A 21,831-nucleotide genomic window follows, 5' to 3' on the forward strand; every position below is an offset into this window, starting at 1 on the left:
GTTCAAGGCCATCCTAGGCAACTTAACGAAATTCTGCTTCAAATAATGTAGAAAGAGGCCAGATGGGCTGGAGAGATGGCTTAGCAGTTAAGGCGCTTGCCTGCAAACCAAAGGACACAGGTTCTATTCCCCAGGATCCAAAAAGCCAGATGCACAAGGTGGTCCATGCGTTTGGACTTCATTTTGCAGTGGCTGGGAGCCCTGGCACGCCTATTCTCATTTTCTCTCTGTCTGCCTCTTTGGCAAGTAAAAAATTTTTTAAATTATATATATTATAAAGAGGGCAGGCTCCTGGCTTATCTGTAAAGCACCTGCCTATAATCCATTGCCAGGGACTAGGGCCATGGCTCAGCTGTGGTCTGAAAGGCCATAGGTCTCAGACTTCGAAGGTGGCTCTGCTTGCTGTTCAAGGTTTGCAAAAGGCAGGTGAGGTGGGGGAGGGGCAGAAGAAGAAATAGGGGTGGGAGACACCGGGAGACCCCTGTGATGCGGGAGGAGATGGCCATCCACAGGAGAGAGGTCTCAGGAGTACCAACCCTTCTCACACGTTGAATTTGGATGCATAGACTCCAGATTTGTGAGCAAAAACCTGTCTGGTGTTGATACCACATTTTTTTTTTTTAATGGCAACCCCAGCAGCCCAATACAGTATTGACTCTAGGAGCCCTCTCTCAGCTGGGCAGAAATTGCAAGGCCTAATGACCTACGGTGTCATCCCCATGGAGAGTGCAAAAGCACCAGATAGGCCATCTAGGACAGACCCAGCCACTCCAAGCAGGCCATGCTGGGCATGTTCTGGAAGTTTTCTGCCGGGGTAGAACGTCCTGTCTCTGGAAGGGCTGGGGCTGGGGATGGCTGGTCTCAACGAGCGCCCCCTGGCGGCCCTGCCCGGTGGCACGTGGGCCTGGGGGTTCTGCTGCCTCAGCCTCATTGGGTATTTTTGGCTCCTCCAGCAACCGGCTTCTTGAGAGTCTTTGTTCTTGGGAGTTTGAATTTCATTCACCTAGTCAATCGTTTTCACCCTAAGACAATGAATAGTTGGTGGGTGTGCTGATCATCCCTCCGCATATACCATTTCCGTGTGGGCACTCCTGCCTCCAACCACGGCCAGAGAGAACCCTGGACTGGGGCCCGGACAGAGGTCTGCTGCGTGAGTTCTGTGACCTTCCCAGCCCCACACCACGCTCCAATGCTCTCTTGGCCTGGATACTCATCCCTGGCTTGCTGGCCTCCAGTATCAGGCCCCTGAAATGGTCCTGTTCCTTCCTTGATCACAGCCCTCCTGGGATTTCCCAGCTCTCCCAGGGCAAAGTCTCAGCCCTTAGCTTGGTGACCTTCCTCACCACTCACTCTGCCTTTTCTGTCTTTCTTTCACCATAATGCCTCCCCCTCTTTCTCTCTCTCTCCCTCCCTTACCTACTTTCCAAGAGAATAATATCTAAACGCCTATTACCTGTCTGAAACTGTTCCTTTACAAAATGCCTGAAAATGCTAACAAAAGCATCACCAAATAGAGAACCTGCTGAAGCTATGAGGAAGTAATGAAGGGCAAACCAGAGAAAATACATAAACTCAGGGTGGGCTGCAATTTGCCAGGTTGGGGTGGGGGGCGACGAAGGATTTATGCCACACAATGAGTTTGACTTAAGAATGTGTACATGTGCAAAGATTGCTTTCAAAAAGAGTAGAATGTACATTTCTTTTATGTCCACATGCAATGTTTGGGAAAGCTAAGCAAAAATTTGCTGTAAAGTATTAACAAAAAAGAAAGTAAATGGGGCAAGGTGGCCACACCTTTAATCCCAGCACTCGGGAGGCAGAGGGAGGAGGATCTCCTGTGAGTTTCAAGGCCACCCTGAGACTACATAGTGAATTCCAGGTTATTCTGGGCTAGAGTAAGACCTTACCTCAAAAAAAAAAAAAATTAGGAAATAGAGACAAAAAAAATTGGAAATTACTCATCATATGTTTTCTGATACTATTCTATTTAGGCTCCAAATAAGAAAAAGTAATTGATGAGTCAAGCCTAGTGGTCCAGGCCTGTTACCCCAGCAACTCTGGAGCTAAAGCAGGAGGAGTCCAAGTTCAAAGTCAGCCAGGATAACTTAAGAAGATCTTATCTTAAAATAAAAAGTAAACAGAGGGTTGGGGTTGAGGCTCAGCAGTAAAGCTCCTGCCTAGAATCCACAGCGACGGGTTAGGGGGTGTGGCTGAGCAGTAGAGCAATTGTCTAGTGTGACAAGGCTCTGAGTTTGAGGGAGAGAAAGAGAGACAGTCACACAGAGAGTGTGCATGAGAGATATTAGAGAATATAGGTTGTTTCTAAAGGTCCATGGGTCAAAAAATCACAATAGAAATTAGAAATCTATTAACCAAATTATAAAATAATTTATATCAACATCTGTGAGATGCAAGTTAATTTGTGCCTCTAGGAAAAATTATAGCCATAAATGCAAATGAAGAATGATTGAAAGTCCATTTGTAAGAAGATAGAAAAACTATATGGGACAAAGTATAGAGAAGGAAGGGAACCACATAAATCAATGTGGTAGGCTTCAGGAAGGACCTGGTGATGAATTTGGACTTGGATACTCACACCAGGAGGACCAGGAAGAAGAAGAAGGAAGATGCCATGGTTCCATACACAAAGCCTTGGATCAGCCCCTTCAGTAACACACTGGAAACAGCATAAGAATGCTGGAATGAGAGGGAAGACAGTGTTTGTTCTTCCAGGGCTTTGGGCTGTAATGCTAATTCTTCCTTCTACCCTGGGCTTCTTCCTGTCCTGGTCCCCAGGTGTTCTTCAAGGTGAGTCTCTAAGCCTCTGTTTACCTGCCTGGTACCAGGAAGATGCTGGAAGTATGAAGCCAGTATTGGTTCTTCCCCTCACAGCGAAGCCTCAGGAGTATTTCTGGCTCCCTCTTGAAGTGGATGGTGCTGTAGGCCCAGGGACCCAGCGTGGCGGAGCTTACCCAGAGGATGTTATGCATGGTATTCACACCCATGGGGGTATCTCCACCCCCCCCCCACTGCACAGAGGGTGTGGGGACACCACCGAAAGAACAGCTGTCTTCTTTAGTGAACAAGAGGAGGTGAGCATCTTGGCAGGGCCTGTGGAGAGGAAGTGCCAGGGGTCAGCAAGGCATTCCTGCTTTCCTGTGCTTCCTCCCAGACCCACTCTTCTTTTTGTTCAGAGAAACTTCCTAGAAGACCAGGACCGAATGGCTGGAACTCAAGTCTCCTGTCATGCTCTCTCCTTATGTGCCCCAGACTCTGGCTCAGCTGCCCTTTCAGCTCTTGAGGGTCTGGATATGACAGTCCCTCCCCTCCCCCACCCAGGACCCAGACCTTTCCCAGACTGCAGACCCTGCCCATGCCCATCAGGACTTTCAGACCAGTGGAGCCTCGACCAAGCCACTTCTAGTCAAGTTTTCTAGAGAGCAGTTCAAGTGACATCGGAGGGTGGTGCCCCCATGGCTGGGCTTTGGGGTGAGGTGGGCCCCTCCTGGGAAAGGAAGAGAGCTTGTATTTCTTTGCAGGTACTTTGGATGGAACACATTAAGGTCACAGCCTCTCCAGGCACGAGACTCTCTGGGATACAGAGCTCTGACTTTGTGTAAGGTCTGGAAGAGAGAGGGGTTAATCCACATGGAGGAGGCACACCATGTGGCATAGCATTCCATTCAGAGCCCCAGACTTTCTCCAGCAACCTTATGTAACCTGGGGTTGTCACCACTGTGTGATTTCCCGCTGGTTTTGGTTGTTGTTCTCAGTACAGGAGAGACACACTCCACAGCCCGAGGGAGCACAAGAGTAATGCTAAGAGGTTTACTGAGGTGGTTGAGCTCTGCTGTCAAAAGGATCTAGTATCACCAAGGACACACCTCTCTGGTCAGGTGTGTGAGGGATTTTCTAGATTAAGTTAACTGAGGTGGGACACCCCATGCCATGGGTAGGTGTTTTGTCACAACAAGGAGAAAAGTAACTAATACATTAAATACAGTGGAAATGCTTGGCAATGAATTCTGGATTTTCAAGACAGGGTGAATGAATGTTCTATGGATCTATATTGCCTGTGGTTTCTTAAATGTTCCTCATGCTAGACTTTCTATTATTATCTCCTCAGCTTCCCTCCCTCTCTCTTACTCCTTCCCATCCACCTCTCACCTTGGGCTGTGTCCCTTAACTGCATGAACTGTGATCATTTCCCACTCTTTCTCTTACTGGCAGGATACAGCTGAGCAAGTCATTTCTCTTTGCCATTTTTTTATGTTTGCTTGATTTTCTATTTATTTTATTTATTTGTTTATTATTTGAGAGAGAGGGAGAGAGAAAGGGAGAATGGGCATGTCAGGGCCTCCAGTCACTGCAAATGAACTCCAGACACATGTGCCACCTTGTGAATCTGGCTTCACATGGGTACTGGGGAATTGAACCTGGGACCTTAGGCTTTGCAGGCAAGGGCCTTAACCACTGAGCCATCTCTCCAGCATGATTATTCTATTTTTGAGACAGTTTTGCTTTGTAATTCACATTGACCTTAAACTTGCCATGTAGCTCCCAGGTTGGCTCCATGCTCCCACAGTCTTCTCTGCTTCAGCCTCTCTCAAGAGTTGGGATTACAGATGTAAGCGACTGCACTCAACTCTCCTGGCCAGTTCTGTTTTAGTTGGCTTGATTTTTTTTTGGTTTGTTTTTGGTTTTTCGAGGTAGGGTCTCACTCTAGCCCAGGGTGATCTGGAATTCAGTGTGGAGTCTCAGGGTGGCCTCGAACTCATGGCGATCCTCCTACCTCTGCCTCCCGAGTGCTGGGATTAAAGGAATACGTCACCACGCCCGACTGTGATTTTTGAGATTATATATATCTCGAGACAGAGAATATGACAGATGAGAGAAAGGACACGCCAGGGCTTCCTGCCACTGCACATGATCTCCAGACGCATAAGCCACTTTGTGCATCTGGCTTTATGTGGCTACTGGAGAAACGAACCCAGGCCATCAGGCCTTGAAAGCAAGCCCCGTTAGCCACTGAGTCAGTCACCTTCTGAGACAGGTTCTCCTGTACCCGGGCTGTCCTCATACTCCCACCAAAAATCCTCCTTCCTTAGCCTCCCAAGTGCTGGGGTTATAGGCATGAGCCGCTGTGCTGACTCTCTGTCATTTCTATCTGGAAATCTAAAGTAACCAACTACACTTATCTCCTTGCTTTACTGTGGAAACAAAATACCTAAGGTTCCATAAAGTCCAGTGCCTGGTGAAGTAGAAACCACAAAATTACCAGAACCCCTTCTGAGTCCCGATCCTCCAGAACCACTTACACAAGCATGAACCTTACCTGACACCAGGAGTGTGAGGTTTTCCCTTCATGCTGCCCCTTTCTGCTCTTCTAGAGCTGCGTAGAGGAGGCATGCCACGTTGTTCCTTTTGAGTATATCATGAATCTGCAGGGTACAGTCTTGTTCCCCAAGACTTCTGGTAATGTGGATTCTGTCCTTGGAGGGATCATCTGTGATGGCACCAGGGTTATTTTCACTACAGGGAAGCTGGTATTTTCCTTGTGCCCATAGCCCACAAATGGGAAATTGCTGGTAGCAGCCTATATACAAGGGATTACATCACATAAGCCATCTTTTACTGGCATTCTCTCAACTTCCATCAGAACATGAGAAAGTAGCCCTGTGGGGCAGAGAGATCTGAGGTGCAAAGTGGATCACCTTGTGTCTTCAGAGTCCCACATTAAAAGATTCATGTCACTCGGGAAAGGCTTGGCATTTGCCCAGCTCCTGAGAGCTCACCCCAAAACTCTGGGAAGGTTCTTTTTGGTGACAGAGTCTTTGTTTATCTGGAATGTTGGCCACACCAGGCAGTATAACCTGCCAATGCAGTTTATGTGGGCTTTAACTTATATGTGACTATATGACTAGACTTCCAACACTGTACTCAGGGTTTGTGGCTTGGGGAACATAAATTTGAACTGTGTGTGTGTCAGAAAATCAAGTGCTGTCTGCATAGTGTCCCTAGGAGAGGACAAAGGGACCCTAGCACCTGGTCTATCTTGCATCTTAGCGCATCGTTTCTCTCCTATGTTGATCTTAATCTGTGTGTTTTTGCTACAGTCTTCTGGCATCATAACTACAATCGTTCTATTGAATCCATTTTTTAGGCCCAAGATGGCCTTGAACTTCCTATGTAGCTGAGGATAACCTTGAATTTCTGATCCTCCTGCATTCATTTTCCCAGTGCTGGGATGACAGGTGTGTGTCACCACACCTGGTTAATGTGGTGCTGGGAATCAACCAGGGGCTTTGTGCATGCCAGGAAAGAACTCTAATTGAGTCACATCCCCTGTCCCAGCTCTGTTGAATCCTTTGAGTCACTTAATCTGAGGATGAACAGTATCACACCAACCCAGTCTGCTGGATCTGTCATTGCCCTTTGTTGGTATTAACTGTATTGTGTTACCTCACCATGTTGCATCATATCTGAGTCACTGAGAAATGGGTTTAATAATACCAATGATTCAGCGATGTGAGAATTAAAGATAAAGTACTGTTTCCTTCTGATTGGAAGATTCCCTCCTGGAGGAAGGAGGGAAGATCTCAGAACAGGGGACGTCCACAGCCGCCCTCCCATCGTCCCATCCTCCCCCCCCAAAAAAAGTTATGCAAGCAGTAAACAACTGCTGGGGGAGGGGAGACTCTTCAGTGCAGCTGTCTGCAAACCGTGCAGGGAATTTCAGGATGCAGCTTTTGTGAGTCATCCTCTATGCTGAGGGGAGTACAGCTGCCCAAGCCATCCATGCTCCTTCCTGTAAGTAACCCCAATAAACTCCTTGGTTCCCTCTCCAAGCTGGACTTGGGTGGAATTGCAAGGCTGTTGTCTCCTCTATCTTGACTGAGCCGACATAGTCTCTCCAAGAAAAGCTACCCAACGATTACAAAGAAAGGCGTGCGACCCCTGCGATAATAATTGCAGGTTGTAGCTCAGCTATTGGCTCACAGCAGACCACTATTCCCTTGCTCCCTCCCTTCTCAGTCTCCTAGGTGATTGCCCTCACATGAGCAAAGGGTTGGGCTGGCCAACTCCACCGTTGCTGGCTCAGGCCCCTTCCTCTAACACATCCTAGGATGTTAGTGCTAATACTCTTGCATTGAAGCTTTTGCACTGGGAGTTAGCTTCCCAGTGCCTTCATAGACACTGGCTCAAGTCATTCTCATGATGGTTTTATTATGTGAGGAAGTGGAGGCTTTTGGGAGACTGATGACTGGTCCCCAAGTCATGGATCTTGACATACTCAGTTGAGGGTCTCTTCTCTTAAGACATGACTTACTGCAGCTCACACTGGTGGTGGTGGTGAAGCAGATGTGGACGTGTCACGCTTATCTCTGAAGTTCCAGAGCGCCAGGGTCAGGGCTTCGATATGGTACTAGGATGGGTAGTGTGGTAGTTTGAACTTATGTCCCCTAATAGACTCGGGTGTTACTAAAATTGAGTTTGCAGGGCTGGGGAGATGGCTTAGCATTAAGGCACTTGCCTGCGAAGTCCAAGGACCCATGTTCAACACTCCAGATCCCATGTGAGCCAGATACACAAAGGTGAGGCAAGTGTAAAGTCATACATGCCCACTAGGTGGTGCAAGCATCTGGAGTCCAATTGCAGTGGCTGTGGCCCTGGCACACCAATTCTCTCTCTCTCTAAAATAAAAAAATAAAAATGAAGCCGGGCGTGGTGGCGCACGCCTTTAATCCCAGCACTCGGGAGGCAGAGGTAAGAGGATTGCCATGAGTTCAAGGCCACCCTGAGATGACAGTTAATTCCAGGTCAGCCTGGACCAGAGTGAGACCCTACCTTGAAAAACCAAAAAATAAAAAATAAAAAAAATAAAAATGAGTTTGTAGCTTCTAGGGTGTGTTGTTGGGGGTGGATCTGAATTCCAGCCTGAGGTATGCAGAGTGAGTTCTGCCTGGGTCCCTGCTGTTTACTCTTAGTGTTTTGCTGCTGATTGGGTTGCTTGCTTTGAAGTGGGCCAGCTTCTTCTGCCATTATGGAACTTCCACTGGATCTGTAAATAAATCCCTAAAATAAATCCGTTCCTCCCATAAACTGTGTCTGGTTTGGAGGTTCATCCCAGCAGCATGGAGTGGACTACAACAGGTAATGCTGTGATCTAAATGTGAAATGTCCCCCCATAGACTTTCACGTTTGAACACTTGGTCCTCAGCTGGTGGCACTGTTTGGAAAGGTTGGTGAACTTTTAGGAAATTGAGCCTTAGTGGGTCACTGTGGGTGGCCCTGAGGTTTCATAGGCTGGCCACAGTTTCTTCTCACATTTTGCTTTCTTGACTTGCAGCATGATGAGCTGGCTTCTCACTCCTACCACCAAGACTTCCCCACCATGATGGAATGTATTTCCCTGGAACTATAGGTTCTGCCCTTAAGTTGCTTGTGGTCAGGTATTTATTCACAGAAATGAGAAAGTAACTGATACAGGTAGTACTTTTAGTGACATTGTACAAGTGGCTTCACCTCTGAGAGCCTATTTCTTCTTCACCTGAAAACTGAAGATGACAATGGCTTTGGTCGTTAGTTGTTGGGGAGAAAAAAAAAGTAGAGTATATGGGTTACCATGGTAACTACAAAATATGCACACCACAGATACTTATTATTACTTTTTGTGGGGTGTTTTTGAGACAGGGTCTGATTCTGTAGCCCAGGTTGTCCTTGAACTCATGGCGATCCACCTGCCTCACACAGAATATTATCTATTATTAGTCTTGAATGTAATGCTCAGGGTTGGGAGCTCGTCTACCATGCACAAAGCCCTGGGTTCAGTCTGTAGCACTGCATAAACCAGACATGGTGGCACACGTGCAATCCCAGCACTGGAGAGGCAGAGGCAGGAGGATTAACAGTTCAAGGTCACCCTTCCTATGTAGTGAATTCAGCACCAGCCTGTGGTACAGGAAATCGTGTCTCAACAAATTATTGATGTCCTCCCCTCTTCCTGTACACTGAAACCCCATCCTGCGCTTCCCTCAGATATCTCCCGCCTTGTCCCTCATGCCACTCACCCAGACACAGCAGAGGTCGCTCCATGAGCCCCCACAGCGTCTCAGAGACAAGAGAGAATTAGGACATAGCTTGCTGTTGGCTCTTGCTCCAACTAGAATTCCTGGAGGACAGGGTTTATAATGGATGAGAACAGGGGTAGTGGAAGAGGCAAGTGGTGGGGAAAGCAAATAACCCCACTACTTATTAGGGGCTTTTCTCTCTTTTTATGCCTAAGATCTCTTCATCTTGAGGGCCGGAATCCCTATAACAGATGCTGGAAGCTTCTGGAGAGTGTCTTCCCCATGACTCTCTGTGGAGCCACGTACTATTATCATCTGCTTTACTTTCTCTCATTGAGCTGGCACTTCTGACCCCTTCCTCCTCAGCACTGAGGACCGTAGATGCCCTTAGTCAACAAAGAGGCCTTGGGGTACATGGCAAGGTTATGGACCATTGGGAGAGCAGCTGTGGGTGTTATAAAGGTCTCTGTGTCTCCGCACCGAGAGCAAAGATGGTGGAACCTGAGCTGGAATGGTAGGTCAAGAGAGGGGTTCAGAGTGAAGGAAGGTATGGAAGAAATCAACCCTAGCTGGGCGTGGTGGCGCACGCCTTTAATCCTAGCACTCAGGAGGCAGAGGTAGGAGGAATGCTGTGAGTTCAAGGCCATCCTGAGAATGCAGAGTGAATTCCAGATCAGCCTGGGTGAGAGTGAGACCCTACTTTGAAAACCAAAAAAAAGAAAAAAGAAAGAAAGAAAGAAAGAAAGAAAGAAAGAAAGAAAGAAAGAAAGAAAGGAAGGAAGGAAGAAAGAAAGAAAGGGGCACTAAATTGCCTTGCTCTGCATGCTAAGCCTTGTGACTTGCACTATCCATACTATGACCTTTTCCCTAACCCTCTGCCATTCTTTCCAAGGCAGAGCAGAAAGCGCATCCTTTCTCCACATATTCCATTCACTCCTATTCTGCACTGCTACTTCTCTTCTGCAACGTTTCCCTCTATCACATTCAAATGCTACCTCAGTCTTTGGTTTGTTTGTTTGTTGTTCCTTTGGGATTTTGTGGTTTTTGTGTTTGTTTTGAGCAGGGTCTCCAACTCAGGCTGACCTCAAGCACATTATGTAGCAAAAGGTGGCTTTGAACTCTAGATCCATTTGTCTCTACCTCCTGAGTGCTGGAGTTACAGGTGTGTGCCTCCCTGTCTAGTTTATGTGGTCTTGGGGATCAAACCCAGGACTTAAAAAAAAATTGTGTTTATTTTATTTATTTATTTGAGAGTGACAAACAGAGAGAGAAAGAGGCAGAGAGAGAGAGAGAGAGAGAGAACAGGCACACCACGGCCTCCAGCCACTGCAAATGAACTCCAGATGCGTGCGCCCCCTTGTGCATCTGGCTAAAGTGGGTCCTGGGGAATCGAGCCTCGAACTGGGGTCCTTTGGCTTCACAGGCAAGCGCTCAACCGCTAAGCCATCTCTCCAGCCCAAACCCAGGACTTTTTATGCATGGCATACTAGCACTCTCCCAACTTGGCTATAGCCACAGATGTGCTTCATTTGTTTTTAAGACAGGGCCTCCCTATGCACCGTAGGCTGGCCTGGATCCTACCGTCCTCTTGCCTCAGCCTCTGTAGTGCTTGGATCACAGATACAGGCTAGGTAATTTCAAGTCCTGCCCAATGTAATTTCCTTCTGGTAGCTTCTGTCTGGATCTGCACAGTCTGGATCCAGGACACACATCGGCACCACTCTCTGAGATCTCTTTCAGGGCACTGCCCCTGGCTGACCCTGAATGGTACATACCTGATAGCCACTTATCATTTCACATTTGTTTGGGCAATCAAGTACCACATGCGAAAAAATTCTCTTAAAGACATGTATACTTTCCTGCTGCCTTTACATCTAGAAAGGGCTATATGACATAGTGCCCACCAGAAGACAAATTCCATAAATAATTATCAACAAATCAAAACCTACTCAAGCTCCCCTTTCCCATCAGAACTGAGCGTCAAAGGTCTGCTTTGCGCATACTGTATGAGTTATTCTAGGCTAGGATGTAACTCACTCTGTAGCACAGGCTGGCTTTGAACTCGTGACAATCCTCTTGCATTCACCTCTCAAGTTAGAGGCGTGAGCCACTATGTCCAGCTTCAAGGTTTTTAAAAATATATTTTTATTTATTTACTTGCAAGGAGCAATGGGGTGAGAAAGACAGAGAGAGAGAGAGAGATTGAGAATGTATGCGCCAGTGCCTCTTGCCACTGTAAGTGATCTTCCGATGCATACATCATATTGCACATCTGGCTTTATGTAGGTATTGGGGAATCGAACCTGGAATATCAGGGGGTGTAAGCAAGTGCCTTTATCCACTGAGCCATCTCCCTGGCCCAGGGACTTTTATTTATTTATTTATTTTGAGGTAGGGTCTCTTTCTTGCCCAGGCTGACCTGGAATTCTCTATGTAGTCTCAGAGTGACCTTGAACTCAGGGTGATCCTCCTACCTCTGCCTCCTGAGTGCTGGGCTTAGAGGTGTGCACCACCATGCCTAGCTTATTTATTATTTTTTTTCAAGCTTTTTATTGACAGCCTGCATACATAGGCAATATACCATGATCATAATTCCATCCCACCACCCTGCCTTTTCCCTCTCTGAATTCCCCCTCCACCGAATCCCTTCTTTCCAGCTGGTCTCCCTTCTGTTTTACTGTCATCCGTCATTCCCCTCCTGTGATACAGGTCTTGCATAGGTAACATCAGCCACTGTGAGGTCATGAATACCAAGGTCACTTTGTGTCTGGGAGACAGTATTGTAAACACTCCTCCCCTTCCTTTGGCTCTTACATTCCTTTTGCTCCCCTCACACCCTTCCCACAAAGGTTCAGGGTGTTTTTCTTTCTTTCTTTTTTAAATTTTTATTAACATTTTCCATGATTACAAAATATATCCCATGGTAATTCCCTCTCTCCCCACCCCCATACTTTCCCATTTGAAATTCCATTCTCCATCATATTACCTCCCCATTACAATCATTGTAATTACATATATATGTATACATATATATATATACATATATATATATATGTAATATATATATACATATATATACATATACATATATATATATATACATATATATTACATATATATAATATCAACCTATTAAGTATCCTCCTCCCTTCCTTTCTCTTCCCTTTATGTCTCCTTTTCAACTTACTGGCCTCTGCTACTAAGTATTTTCATTCTCACACAGAAGCCCAATCATCTGTAGCTAGGATCCACATATGAGGGAGAACATGTGGCGCTTAGCTTTCTGGGTCAGGGTGTTTTTCTAAAACTAGTTTTCATAATAAAGTACATGAGTCTCAGAAAGACTTTCTTTCTTACATCAGAAGAGGTTTTGTTCAGTGATATGAAATGACCCGAGGAGTTAGAATCGATGTCGGGCAAACCAACAGTGCAAGAATATCACTTACATCTTCCTCTGTGAAATGCAGTTTGTATAAATATTCATAACTCTTACTGATTTGTTCTAGTCTTTGTTAATATAAATCGGTTCTTCTCGGAAGAACAACTTAAACAAAATGGTCTTAGGAGACTCCAAAGACACATCCAATTATTCATTGTCATATGAAAATGATCTCCAAATAAAATGGAATTTGGGTCATCAATTGTCTTTTTTCTTTTTGTAGTACTGGGGATTAGAACTTAGGGCCTCATGCATGCAAGGCAAGTGCTCAACCACTGTCTGTATCTCTACCCCCTTTTATTTTTTGACACAGGGTCTCAATAAATTGCCCAGGCTGGGCTTGGATTCACCATGTCACTCAGGCTAGCTTTGAGCTGGAAGTGATCCTTCTGCCTCAGCCTCCCGAGTGCTGGGAGCATAGGCCTGTGGGCCCCAATACTTTTCTTTTTCAGGCTGAATCTTTCTGTTTCCTTCCCTCACCAGCAAGGACCTGCTGTACAGAGGCAAATGCAAGGGCCTCAGTACATCCTTCCCTTGTTCCTCATCTTACATGGGCAGTGTTTGCCTTTTCCTTGTTCATAGTCAGGGCTTTAGTTACAGGTTGTTCATAGATAATCACTATCAGGCTAAGCAATATCCTGCTTTAGAGTTTGTGAGAATCAAAATAAATCATGGATGGAAATTTTGGGTTCCCCATGAGTGAAGCTGAATTCTGTCAAATTCTTTTCCTGTAACTGCTGAAATGATAGTTAACAGAGTGTGTGTGGTTTTTTTTTTTTGTTAGTATATTACATTGATTTTTTTTTAATTTATTTTGCAGTGCTGAGGATGGTTCAGAATATGGTCTCTTTTGGTAACTGTCCTAAGAACCCTTGAGTAAAATGGACCTTTTACTGTTGTTGGATCGAACTTTTTTCTTTGCAGTACTGGGGACTGAACCCAGGGCCTTGTGCATGCCAGACAAGCACTTTATATCACCTCAGCCCTTAATAAAATATTCTATAAATTCTATCTAGATCAATTTGAACATGTTGTATATTCATATTGATTTTTCACATACTTGATCTATTAATTGCTGAGCTCATTTGTCTAGAATAGATTTTTTAAAATTATTTTTATTTATTTATTTGAGAGTGACAGACAGAGAGGAGGAAGAGAGAGAGAGAGAATGGGCACACCAGGGCTTCCAGCCACTGCAAACGAACTCCAGATGCGTGTGCTCCCTTGTGCATCTGGCTAACATGGGTCCTGGGGAAACGAGCCTTGAACTGGGGTCCTTAGGCTTCACAGGGAAGCACTTAACTGCTAAGCCATCTCTCCAGCCCTAGAATAGATTTTTTAAATGTTTTATTAACTTATTTGAGGGAGAATGGGTGCACCAGGGCTTCTAACCACTGCAAATGAACTATAGATGCATGTGCCAATTTGTGCTTTTGGCTTACATGGGTACTTGAGGAATTGAACCTGAATCCTTAGACTTTGAAGGCAAGTGCCTTAACTGCTAAGCCATCTCTCCAGCCCTAGAATAGATCTTTTTGTTTTATTTTTTTCTGGGTGGGGGGACCATTTCTCACTCTAGCCTAGGCCAACCTAAAACTCATTCTGTATCCTTGGCTGGCCTCAAACTTATGAAGATCCCCCTATCTCATCTGGGATTAAAGGCATGAGCCACCATGCCTGTAGATTTTTATCTTATTTTACTTTTGGCTTTTCTGGAGGGGGGGCAGGGTATCTATGTAGCCCAAGCTGGCCTGAAACTTGAGACACTCCTCACATCTCAGCCTTGGGAAATGCTGGGATTTTAGACATGAACCATCATGCTTGACCTAAACAGATATTTTGAGATATAATTCAGATACCAGGAAAATCCACCCTTTCAAAAACTACAACTTGTGGACTTCTGGTTAAGATGGCAGTGTAGGTACCATGCCAAAGCAGCCTAGTGAGGAAAAAGCCAAAAAAAAAAACCAGCAAAAGATACACTTTTACTAAAAAGTGAGGTGTTTAGGAAATTGAAACAGAAGTGGAAAAACATCCCTTGTTCCCAGATTGGAAGAATCAATATTGTGAAAATGGCAATCTTACCAAAAGCAATCTACACATTTAATGCAGTCCCCATCAAAATTCCAAAAGCATTCTTCATGGAAATAGAAAAAATAATCCAAAAATTTATTAGGAATCACAAAAAAACTCAAATATCTAAAATAATTCCGAGCAACAAAAACAAGGCTAGTAGTATCACTATACCTGATTTTAACCTATACTACAGAGCCATAGTAACAAAAACAGCATGGTGGGTTGGAGAGATGGCTTAGCGGTTAAGCGCTTGCCTGTGAAGCCTAAGGGCCCCGGTTTGAGGCTTGGTTCTCCAGGTCCCACGTTAGCCAGATGCACAAGGGGGCGCACGTGTCTGGAGTTCGCTTGCAGAGGCTGGAAGCCCTGGCGCGCCCATTCTCTCTCTCTCCCTCTATCTGTCTTTCTCTCTGTGTCTGTCGCTCTCAAATAAATAAATAAATTAAAAAAAAAAACAGCATGGTACTGGCACGAAAGCAGACATGTAAATGAATGGAACAGAATAGAGGACCCAGATGTAAGTCCGGGTAGCTATAGCCACATGATATTTGATAAAAATGCCAAAAATACTCATTGGAGAAAAGACAGCCTCTTCAGCAAATGGTTTGGGAAAACTGGATATGCCTCTGTAGAAGGATAAAAATAGACTCTTCTCTCTCTCTCCATGCACAAGAATTAGATCCAAATGGATTAAAGACCTTAACATCAGACTGGAAACTAAAACTGCTAGAGGAAAAAGTAGGGGAAACCCTTCAACATATTGGTCTTGGCAAAGACTTTCTGAATACAACCCCAATTGCTCAGGCAATAAAAGCACAGATTAACCACTGGGACCTCATGAAATTACAAAGATTTTGTATGGCAAAGGACACTGTGAATAAAGCAAAGAGGCAACCTATAGAATGGGAAAAAATCTTCACCAGCTATATATCTGATAGATGATTAATATCTTGGATATACAAAGAACTCAAAAAGTTAAATAATAAGAAATCAAACAAGCCAATTAAAAAATGGGCTATGGAGCAAAATAGAGAGTTCTCAAAGGAAGAAATACAGATGGCATATAAGCATCTAAAAAATGTTCTAGGTCCATAGGCATCAGGGAAATGCAGATTAAAACTATATTGAGATTCCATCTCACTCCTGTCAGATTGGCTACCATCATGAAAACAAATAATCATAAATGCTGGAGGGGATGTGGAAAAAGAGGAACCCTTCTACACTGTTGGTGGGAATGCAATCTGGTCCAGCCATTGTGGAAATCAGTGTGGAGGCTTCTAAAACAGCTAAAAATTGATCTACCATATGACCCAGCTGTAGCACTCCTAGGCATATATCCTAAGGACTCATCTCATTTCCTTAGAAGTATGTGCTAAACCATGTTTATTGCTGCTCAATTTATAATAGCTGGGAAATGGAACCAGCCTAGATGTCCCTCAACTGATGAGTGGATAATGAAGATATGGCACATTTATACAATGGAGTTATACTCAGTGGTAAAGAAAATTGAAGTTATGAAATTTGCAGAAAAATGGATGTATCTGGAAAGGATTATACTAGGTGAGGTAACCCAGGCCCAGAAAGCCAAGCTTCGCATGTTCTCTCTCATATGTGGATCCTAGCTGCAGATGATTGGCCTTCTGTGTGAGAAGGAAAAAACTCAGTAGCAGAGGCCAGTAAGCTAAAAAAGACATACAAAGTGAAGAGAAAGGAAGAGAGGAGGGTACTTAATAGGTTGGTATTGTATATATGTAAGTAGAAGAATAACTTAATGGGGGTGAAAAGGCCCAAAGTGAGGTAAGGGGAGGAGACTGAGTAAAGGAAAGGTGGAGGGAGGGCTAATCAAAATCTAAGAGGATATAAATAAACCATATGGAATCATCCAGTTTTGGATAATGGAACACTCAGGAGCCGTAGATTGTTGCTAGAAAATTTTCAGTGCTAGGGATGGGATACCTTCCAGTGAGTTATTGGCCAGGGAGATCCCTGATGCTCCCAAAACATTATAGACCATTGCTGAGGCCCTTGGTTTCCCACCAGGAATAGATGGTAAGACCCTATTGCTGAAGACTCCACATACTTGGGCTGCAAGGCCACTGAGAAATCCTGCTGGAACTGAGCTGATAACCTCCTCCATGTAGACCAGCTGACAGAAAGCTGGAAGAAGCCATTCTACATATAGTTCAATGGGATAAAGAGATACCACCAGTGAAGATACTCAACAGTGGACACTACAAACCTTATAATTGGCCAGCCAGGCCAAATGAGCCAACAGGTGCAATAGTGGCACATTTTTCATGGTGGAAACCAAATGTCCTCCAATTGGACCGGAGGCCCACTCCATGGGAGAGAATACATCCCTGATACTGAAAACTTAAAACAGGGGTAGTCATGAGCCCTAGGGGTGTAACATCTGCTGATGTCTGGATAAATGTATATACTATGCTTATCAAACTGCCCAGTAAGCACTTCTCTTAATATTCATACCCTTATATTAACACTACTCTTACTTTGGGTAGAGAATCTTCTCTTTTCAGATGGAAGTGACCTTGGGACAACTCAGAAAGTATCATAGTGCTGGAAAGAAGTGACTGGAGTACTGAGTAAGTCTCAGTCTCACCTTCCAAAGCTCAGGGTCTAATGCGGAAGAGGTGGCGGAAAGAATGTAAGAGCCAAAGGAAGGGTAGGACTCCTTACAACATGCTCCCTCCAGACACAAAATGGCCTGGATATCCATGACCTCACAGTGCCAGACACTACCTACACAAGACCATCATAAGAGGAGGAAAAGATCATGACATCAAAATAAGAGAGAGACTGATTGAGATGGGGAGGGAATATGATGGAGAATGGAATTTCAAAGGGGAAAAGGGGGGCAGGGAGGGTATTATCATAGGATATTTTTTATAATCATGGAAAATGTTTTTAAAAATTAAGAAAAAATTAAATTAAATTTTAAAAAACGACAACTTGGTGGTTTTTAGTGTATACACTAAAACTAAAAGGTACAATCCTCTCCACTCTCTAATGTTAGACCATCCTGTCACCCCTAAAGAATCTCTGTGTCCAGTTCATCACTTTTGCTCTCTGGACTCTAGAGGAAACCACATTTAGGCTGTTTATCTTCTCTAACTAATTGACCTCTTATCTTTATGTCTCTCCTTCATCTTCTTTAATTTGTTCTGAAGTCTACTTTGATTGATTGTAACATATGCTGTCTAGCTTTGATTGGGTCAATATTTTCACTTTATGTCATCCTGCATTCTTTTAATTTACCTATGACTTTATGTGAAAAACAGGAGGGCATTTCATTTCTTTGCAACACATCTCAAGTAGCCCAGCCTCAGACGCTACCTTCACCTCCTGATTTCTGGGGTTTCAGGCTGCACTGCCACACCTAGTTTAATGCCATGCTGGGGTCTGAGCCCAGGGCTTCTTGCACACTAGACATGTGCTCTACCAACTGAACCAGAGAATATAATGCAGCTTTAAAATATTTTATTTATGTATTTGATTTGCAAGCAGAGAGAGATAGAAGAGAGACAGGCAGAGAGAATGGGCACACCAGGGCCTCTGGCTGCTGCACACAAATCCAAATGCATGAGGCACTTTGTGCATCTTGCTTTATGTGAGCACTGGAAAATTGAATTCTGGTCATTAGGCTTTGCAGGCAAGTGCTTTAACCACTGAGCAATCTACCCAGCCCCTCAATACAGCTATTAAATTTTCTAATACCATCTACCTTCAAATAATATTAGAGCACTTTACTAAATTGAAAACTTTTTAACAGTGAATTTCTATATCTTCTCCCATCTTTGAACTATGTTTTGGATACACTGTACCTCTTGGTATTTTACTTTATTGTTATTTATTTATTTGTTTGTTTGTTTGTTTTTATTTTTCTTTGGTTTTTCGAGGTAGGGTCTCACTCTAGCCTAGGCTGATCTGGAATTTTCTATGTAGTCTCAGGGTGACCTCCAATTCATGGCGATCCTCCTACCTCTGCCTCTTGAGTGGTAGGATTAAAGGTGTGCGCCACCACACCTGGCTGGTTTTTTTAAAATGTTTATTTATTTGTTTTGCAAGCAGAGAGATATTGAGAAGAGAGGCAGAGAATGGGTGCACCAGGGTCTCCAGCTGGTACAAACAGACACCAGATCTATGTGCCACTTTTGTGCATCTGGCTTTATGTGGGTACTGAGGGACTGAACCCAGGTTGTTAGGCTTTGCAGGCAAGCACCTTAACCACTGTGCCATCTCTCTCCAGCTCCATCTTGGTAGCTTATAAAGCCACAAACATTGTTTTTCTATTTTCTCTTAAGATGTCAGGGGATGTGTTTTCTCCTGCCTCTTCCTGTTCCCACTGTCCCTCTGAGGCCAGTGGAGAGCTCAGTGTTAATTAAGACTGTGGCTGTGGAGTCAGCCAGTCTGATTTTCAGGTGTGTGGTGGCGGCAGGTTTCAATTCCTCTTTGTACCTTGGGTTCCTCACCTATACCTTGTAGATGATCCTAGTACTTGTTCTCATAGATGGGGAACATTGAATGAGTCAAGGCATGGGAAGTCCTGGAACAGGGCCCAGCCCAGTGTAAACAGGAAAATTCTCATCGCTGGCTGCTGGGGACATGGAAACGGTAATGCTTTTCTCTTTCCAGTCATGGGGGGTGGGGGGCTTATGGGTATAGAGGCCAGAGGTCAGTGTCAGGTGTCTTTAACTCCTTTCCACTTTATTTATTTTGTTATTTTATTTTCTTATTTATTAGAGAGAGAGAAAGGGAGATAGTGAGAGAGACAGAGAAAGAAAGAGAGAGAGTGGGAGAAAGAGACAGAGAGAAGGAGAAAGAGAGTGAGAGAAAGAGACAGAGAGGATAGAGAGAGAGAGAGAGAGAGAGAGAGAGAGAGAGAGGGAAAGAGACAGAGACTGGGCACACCAGGGCCTCCAGCCACTGCAAATGAACTCCTGATGCATGTGACACCTTGTTCATCTGTTTTATGTGGGTCCTGAGGAATCAAACCTGGGATTTTTGGCTTGTAGGCAAACCACTTAATCGCTAAGCCATCTCTCAGCCCATACACTTTATTTTTTGACATAGGATGTCCCCCAGAACCCAGAGCTCACTGACTCAGCTGGACAAACCAGCCAGAAAGCCCTCTTGTCTCCGTCTCTCCAGCACTGGGATCCCTGCCACACTGTGTAGATGGCGGTGGGGTGAACTCAGGTCCTCACCCTTGGGCAACACGCACATCACCCACTGAACCATGTCTCCACCCCATTTCTCTTTTTATGACAGTCTCCTTGCTTTCCCCAAATCTATCATTTTCACCATCTCCAATCTTGTTCCCTTGTCCCTCTCAAAGGGAGTGCATTTGTTTGGTAGAATCAACATGAAGCCGTTGTGGAGATTTTTTTCTTTTTCTTTTTTTTTTTTAATTTTTATTTATTTATTTGAGAGCGACAGACACAGAGAGAAAGACAGATAGAGGGAGAGAGAGAGAATGGGCGCGCCAGGGCTTCCAGCCTCTGCAAACGAACTACCTTGTGTGCCTGCCTTCCTTCCTTCCTTCCTTCCTTCCTTCCTTCCTTCCTTCCTTCCTTCCTTCCTTCCTTCCCTCCCTCCCTCCCTCCCTCCCTCCCTCCCTCCCTCCCTCCCTTCCTTCCTTTACGTTTTGTTTTTCGAGGTATGGTCTCACTCTAGCTCAGGCTGACCTGGAATTCACTCTGTAGTCTCAGGGTGGCCTCGAACTCATGGCGATCCTCCTACCTCTGCCTCCCGAGTGCTGGGATTAAAGGCGTGCGCCACCACGCCCGGCTGTTTCTTTCTTGTCTACATACTTGTGTGAACCGCGATGCCGTGGAAGCAGGGCATAGATCTTGATTGCTCCTGACATTTTCTGGCCCGTGCTGGGTGCTTACCTTTCTGGGGAGCACGCGGGCTGCACAGCAGGGTGCTTATACATGTGTGGGTTTATGTTAACATCTACCGTGAGTACAGATGATCTGTCTCTGCAGGGTCGCTGCACCCCCTCCCAAGGACTGCCCCAGGGAAGATATGACCCACCGTCTCCCACCGAGAACTGCTGCGGTCGGCCCAGCGCCGTTCCAAGGGGACCGTCGAAGCCACAGCCCATCCTCATGCCAGGATCTTGCTCCCGTGCTCCTCACGCCTGCGTTCCAGTTTGGGCCAAGCGTAGTGGGACTAGTCCTCCGAACCTCGGCCAGGGTGACTGATTCCATCTTGCAGCAAGACAGCGTGCATCGGTTTTGTGTGCCAGAATACAGGAAAACAGGCCATCCTTCCCACGGATGGACAGTGTTTGCTGAGTCCAGCAGAATTCCTGAGAAGGACAAAGATGGAGCGCTGGGACCCTGAATTTTCCTAGAGCCTCGGCTTAACAATTATCCAGACCTGATGTCACCCCTCCTGCTTTAGCACTAGGTGGCGCTGTGAACTCGGGTTTACGTTGATTCTGCCGAGCCACGTAAAATAGGGCGGTGGGACTTTTCCACGGTGCACCTGCCCCTGAGTCACCCTACTCCTGTAAGTAACCTCAATAAATTCGTCTTTTTTTTTTTTTGCCAACATTGACTTGTTAGAATTGTTCTTTACTCTGCACCTTTCTTATTTGGGTTGAACAAACTTTTAAATTTTTTTTTTTTTTTTAGAAATATACATACACCACCAACAGTTATTGCGGTAATCACCTATAAAGACTCACCACCTCTGTCTGAGGTTTACCCCTTCAAAACATCACATACACCAATTCTCTACTCAGAGAATGTTTTTTTTTTAAATATTTTTATTTATTTATTTATTTGAGAGCGACAGACACAGAAAGAAAGACAGATAGAGGGAGAGGGAGAGAATGGGCGCGCCAGGGCTTCCAGCCTCTGCAAACGAACTCCAGACGCGTGCGCCCCCTTGTGCATCTGGCTAACGTGGGACCTGGGGAACCGAGCCTCGAACCGGGGTCCTTAGGCTTCACAGGCAAGCGCTTAACTGCTAAGCCATCTCTCCAGCCCAAATGTTTTTTATATATTTGGTCACTCCACTTCCTTGCTTCCAACAGCTTAATCATTCAATCATATGACAAAACGTTTTCTGCTGTTAATTAAAAAATATTTTTAATATCTCATCCAATGCAATTGCTCTGTGAATACAATAATGAGGAAATTGTGACAAGAAAAATGTACACATGTAGTTCATACACAAGTTGAATCGACAAACGTTTTTTGAGAGCTTCTTTGTATT

General features: G+C 45.0%; 1 protein-coding gene across 1 annotated transcript; it reads right to left on the reverse strand.

The window, feature by feature from the left end:
- Positions 1 to 2,592: 2,592 nt before the first annotated feature.
- On the reverse strand, positions 2,593 to 20,710 carry Siglecl1 (SIGLEC family like 1). The gene is given in 9 exon segments (XM_045133366.1): positions 2,593 to 2,696; positions 2,837 to 3,067; positions 3,070 to 3,111; positions 3,179 to 3,203; positions 3,396 to 3,496; positions 3,499 to 3,610; positions 5,319 to 5,335; positions 5,605 to 5,676; positions 20,641 to 20,710. Coding segments are annotated over 9 exon segments (774 nt in total).
- Positions 20,711 to 21,831: the final 1,121 nt, after the last annotated feature.

Source organism: Jaculus jaculus, chromosome 14 (assembly GCF_020740685.1).
Source record: "Jaculus jaculus isolate mJacJac1 chromosome 14, mJacJac1.mat.Y.cur, whole genome shotgun sequence".
In the NCBI taxonomy this organism is placed as follows: Eukaryota; Metazoa; Chordata; class Mammalia; order Rodentia; family Dipodidae; genus Jaculus; species Jaculus jaculus.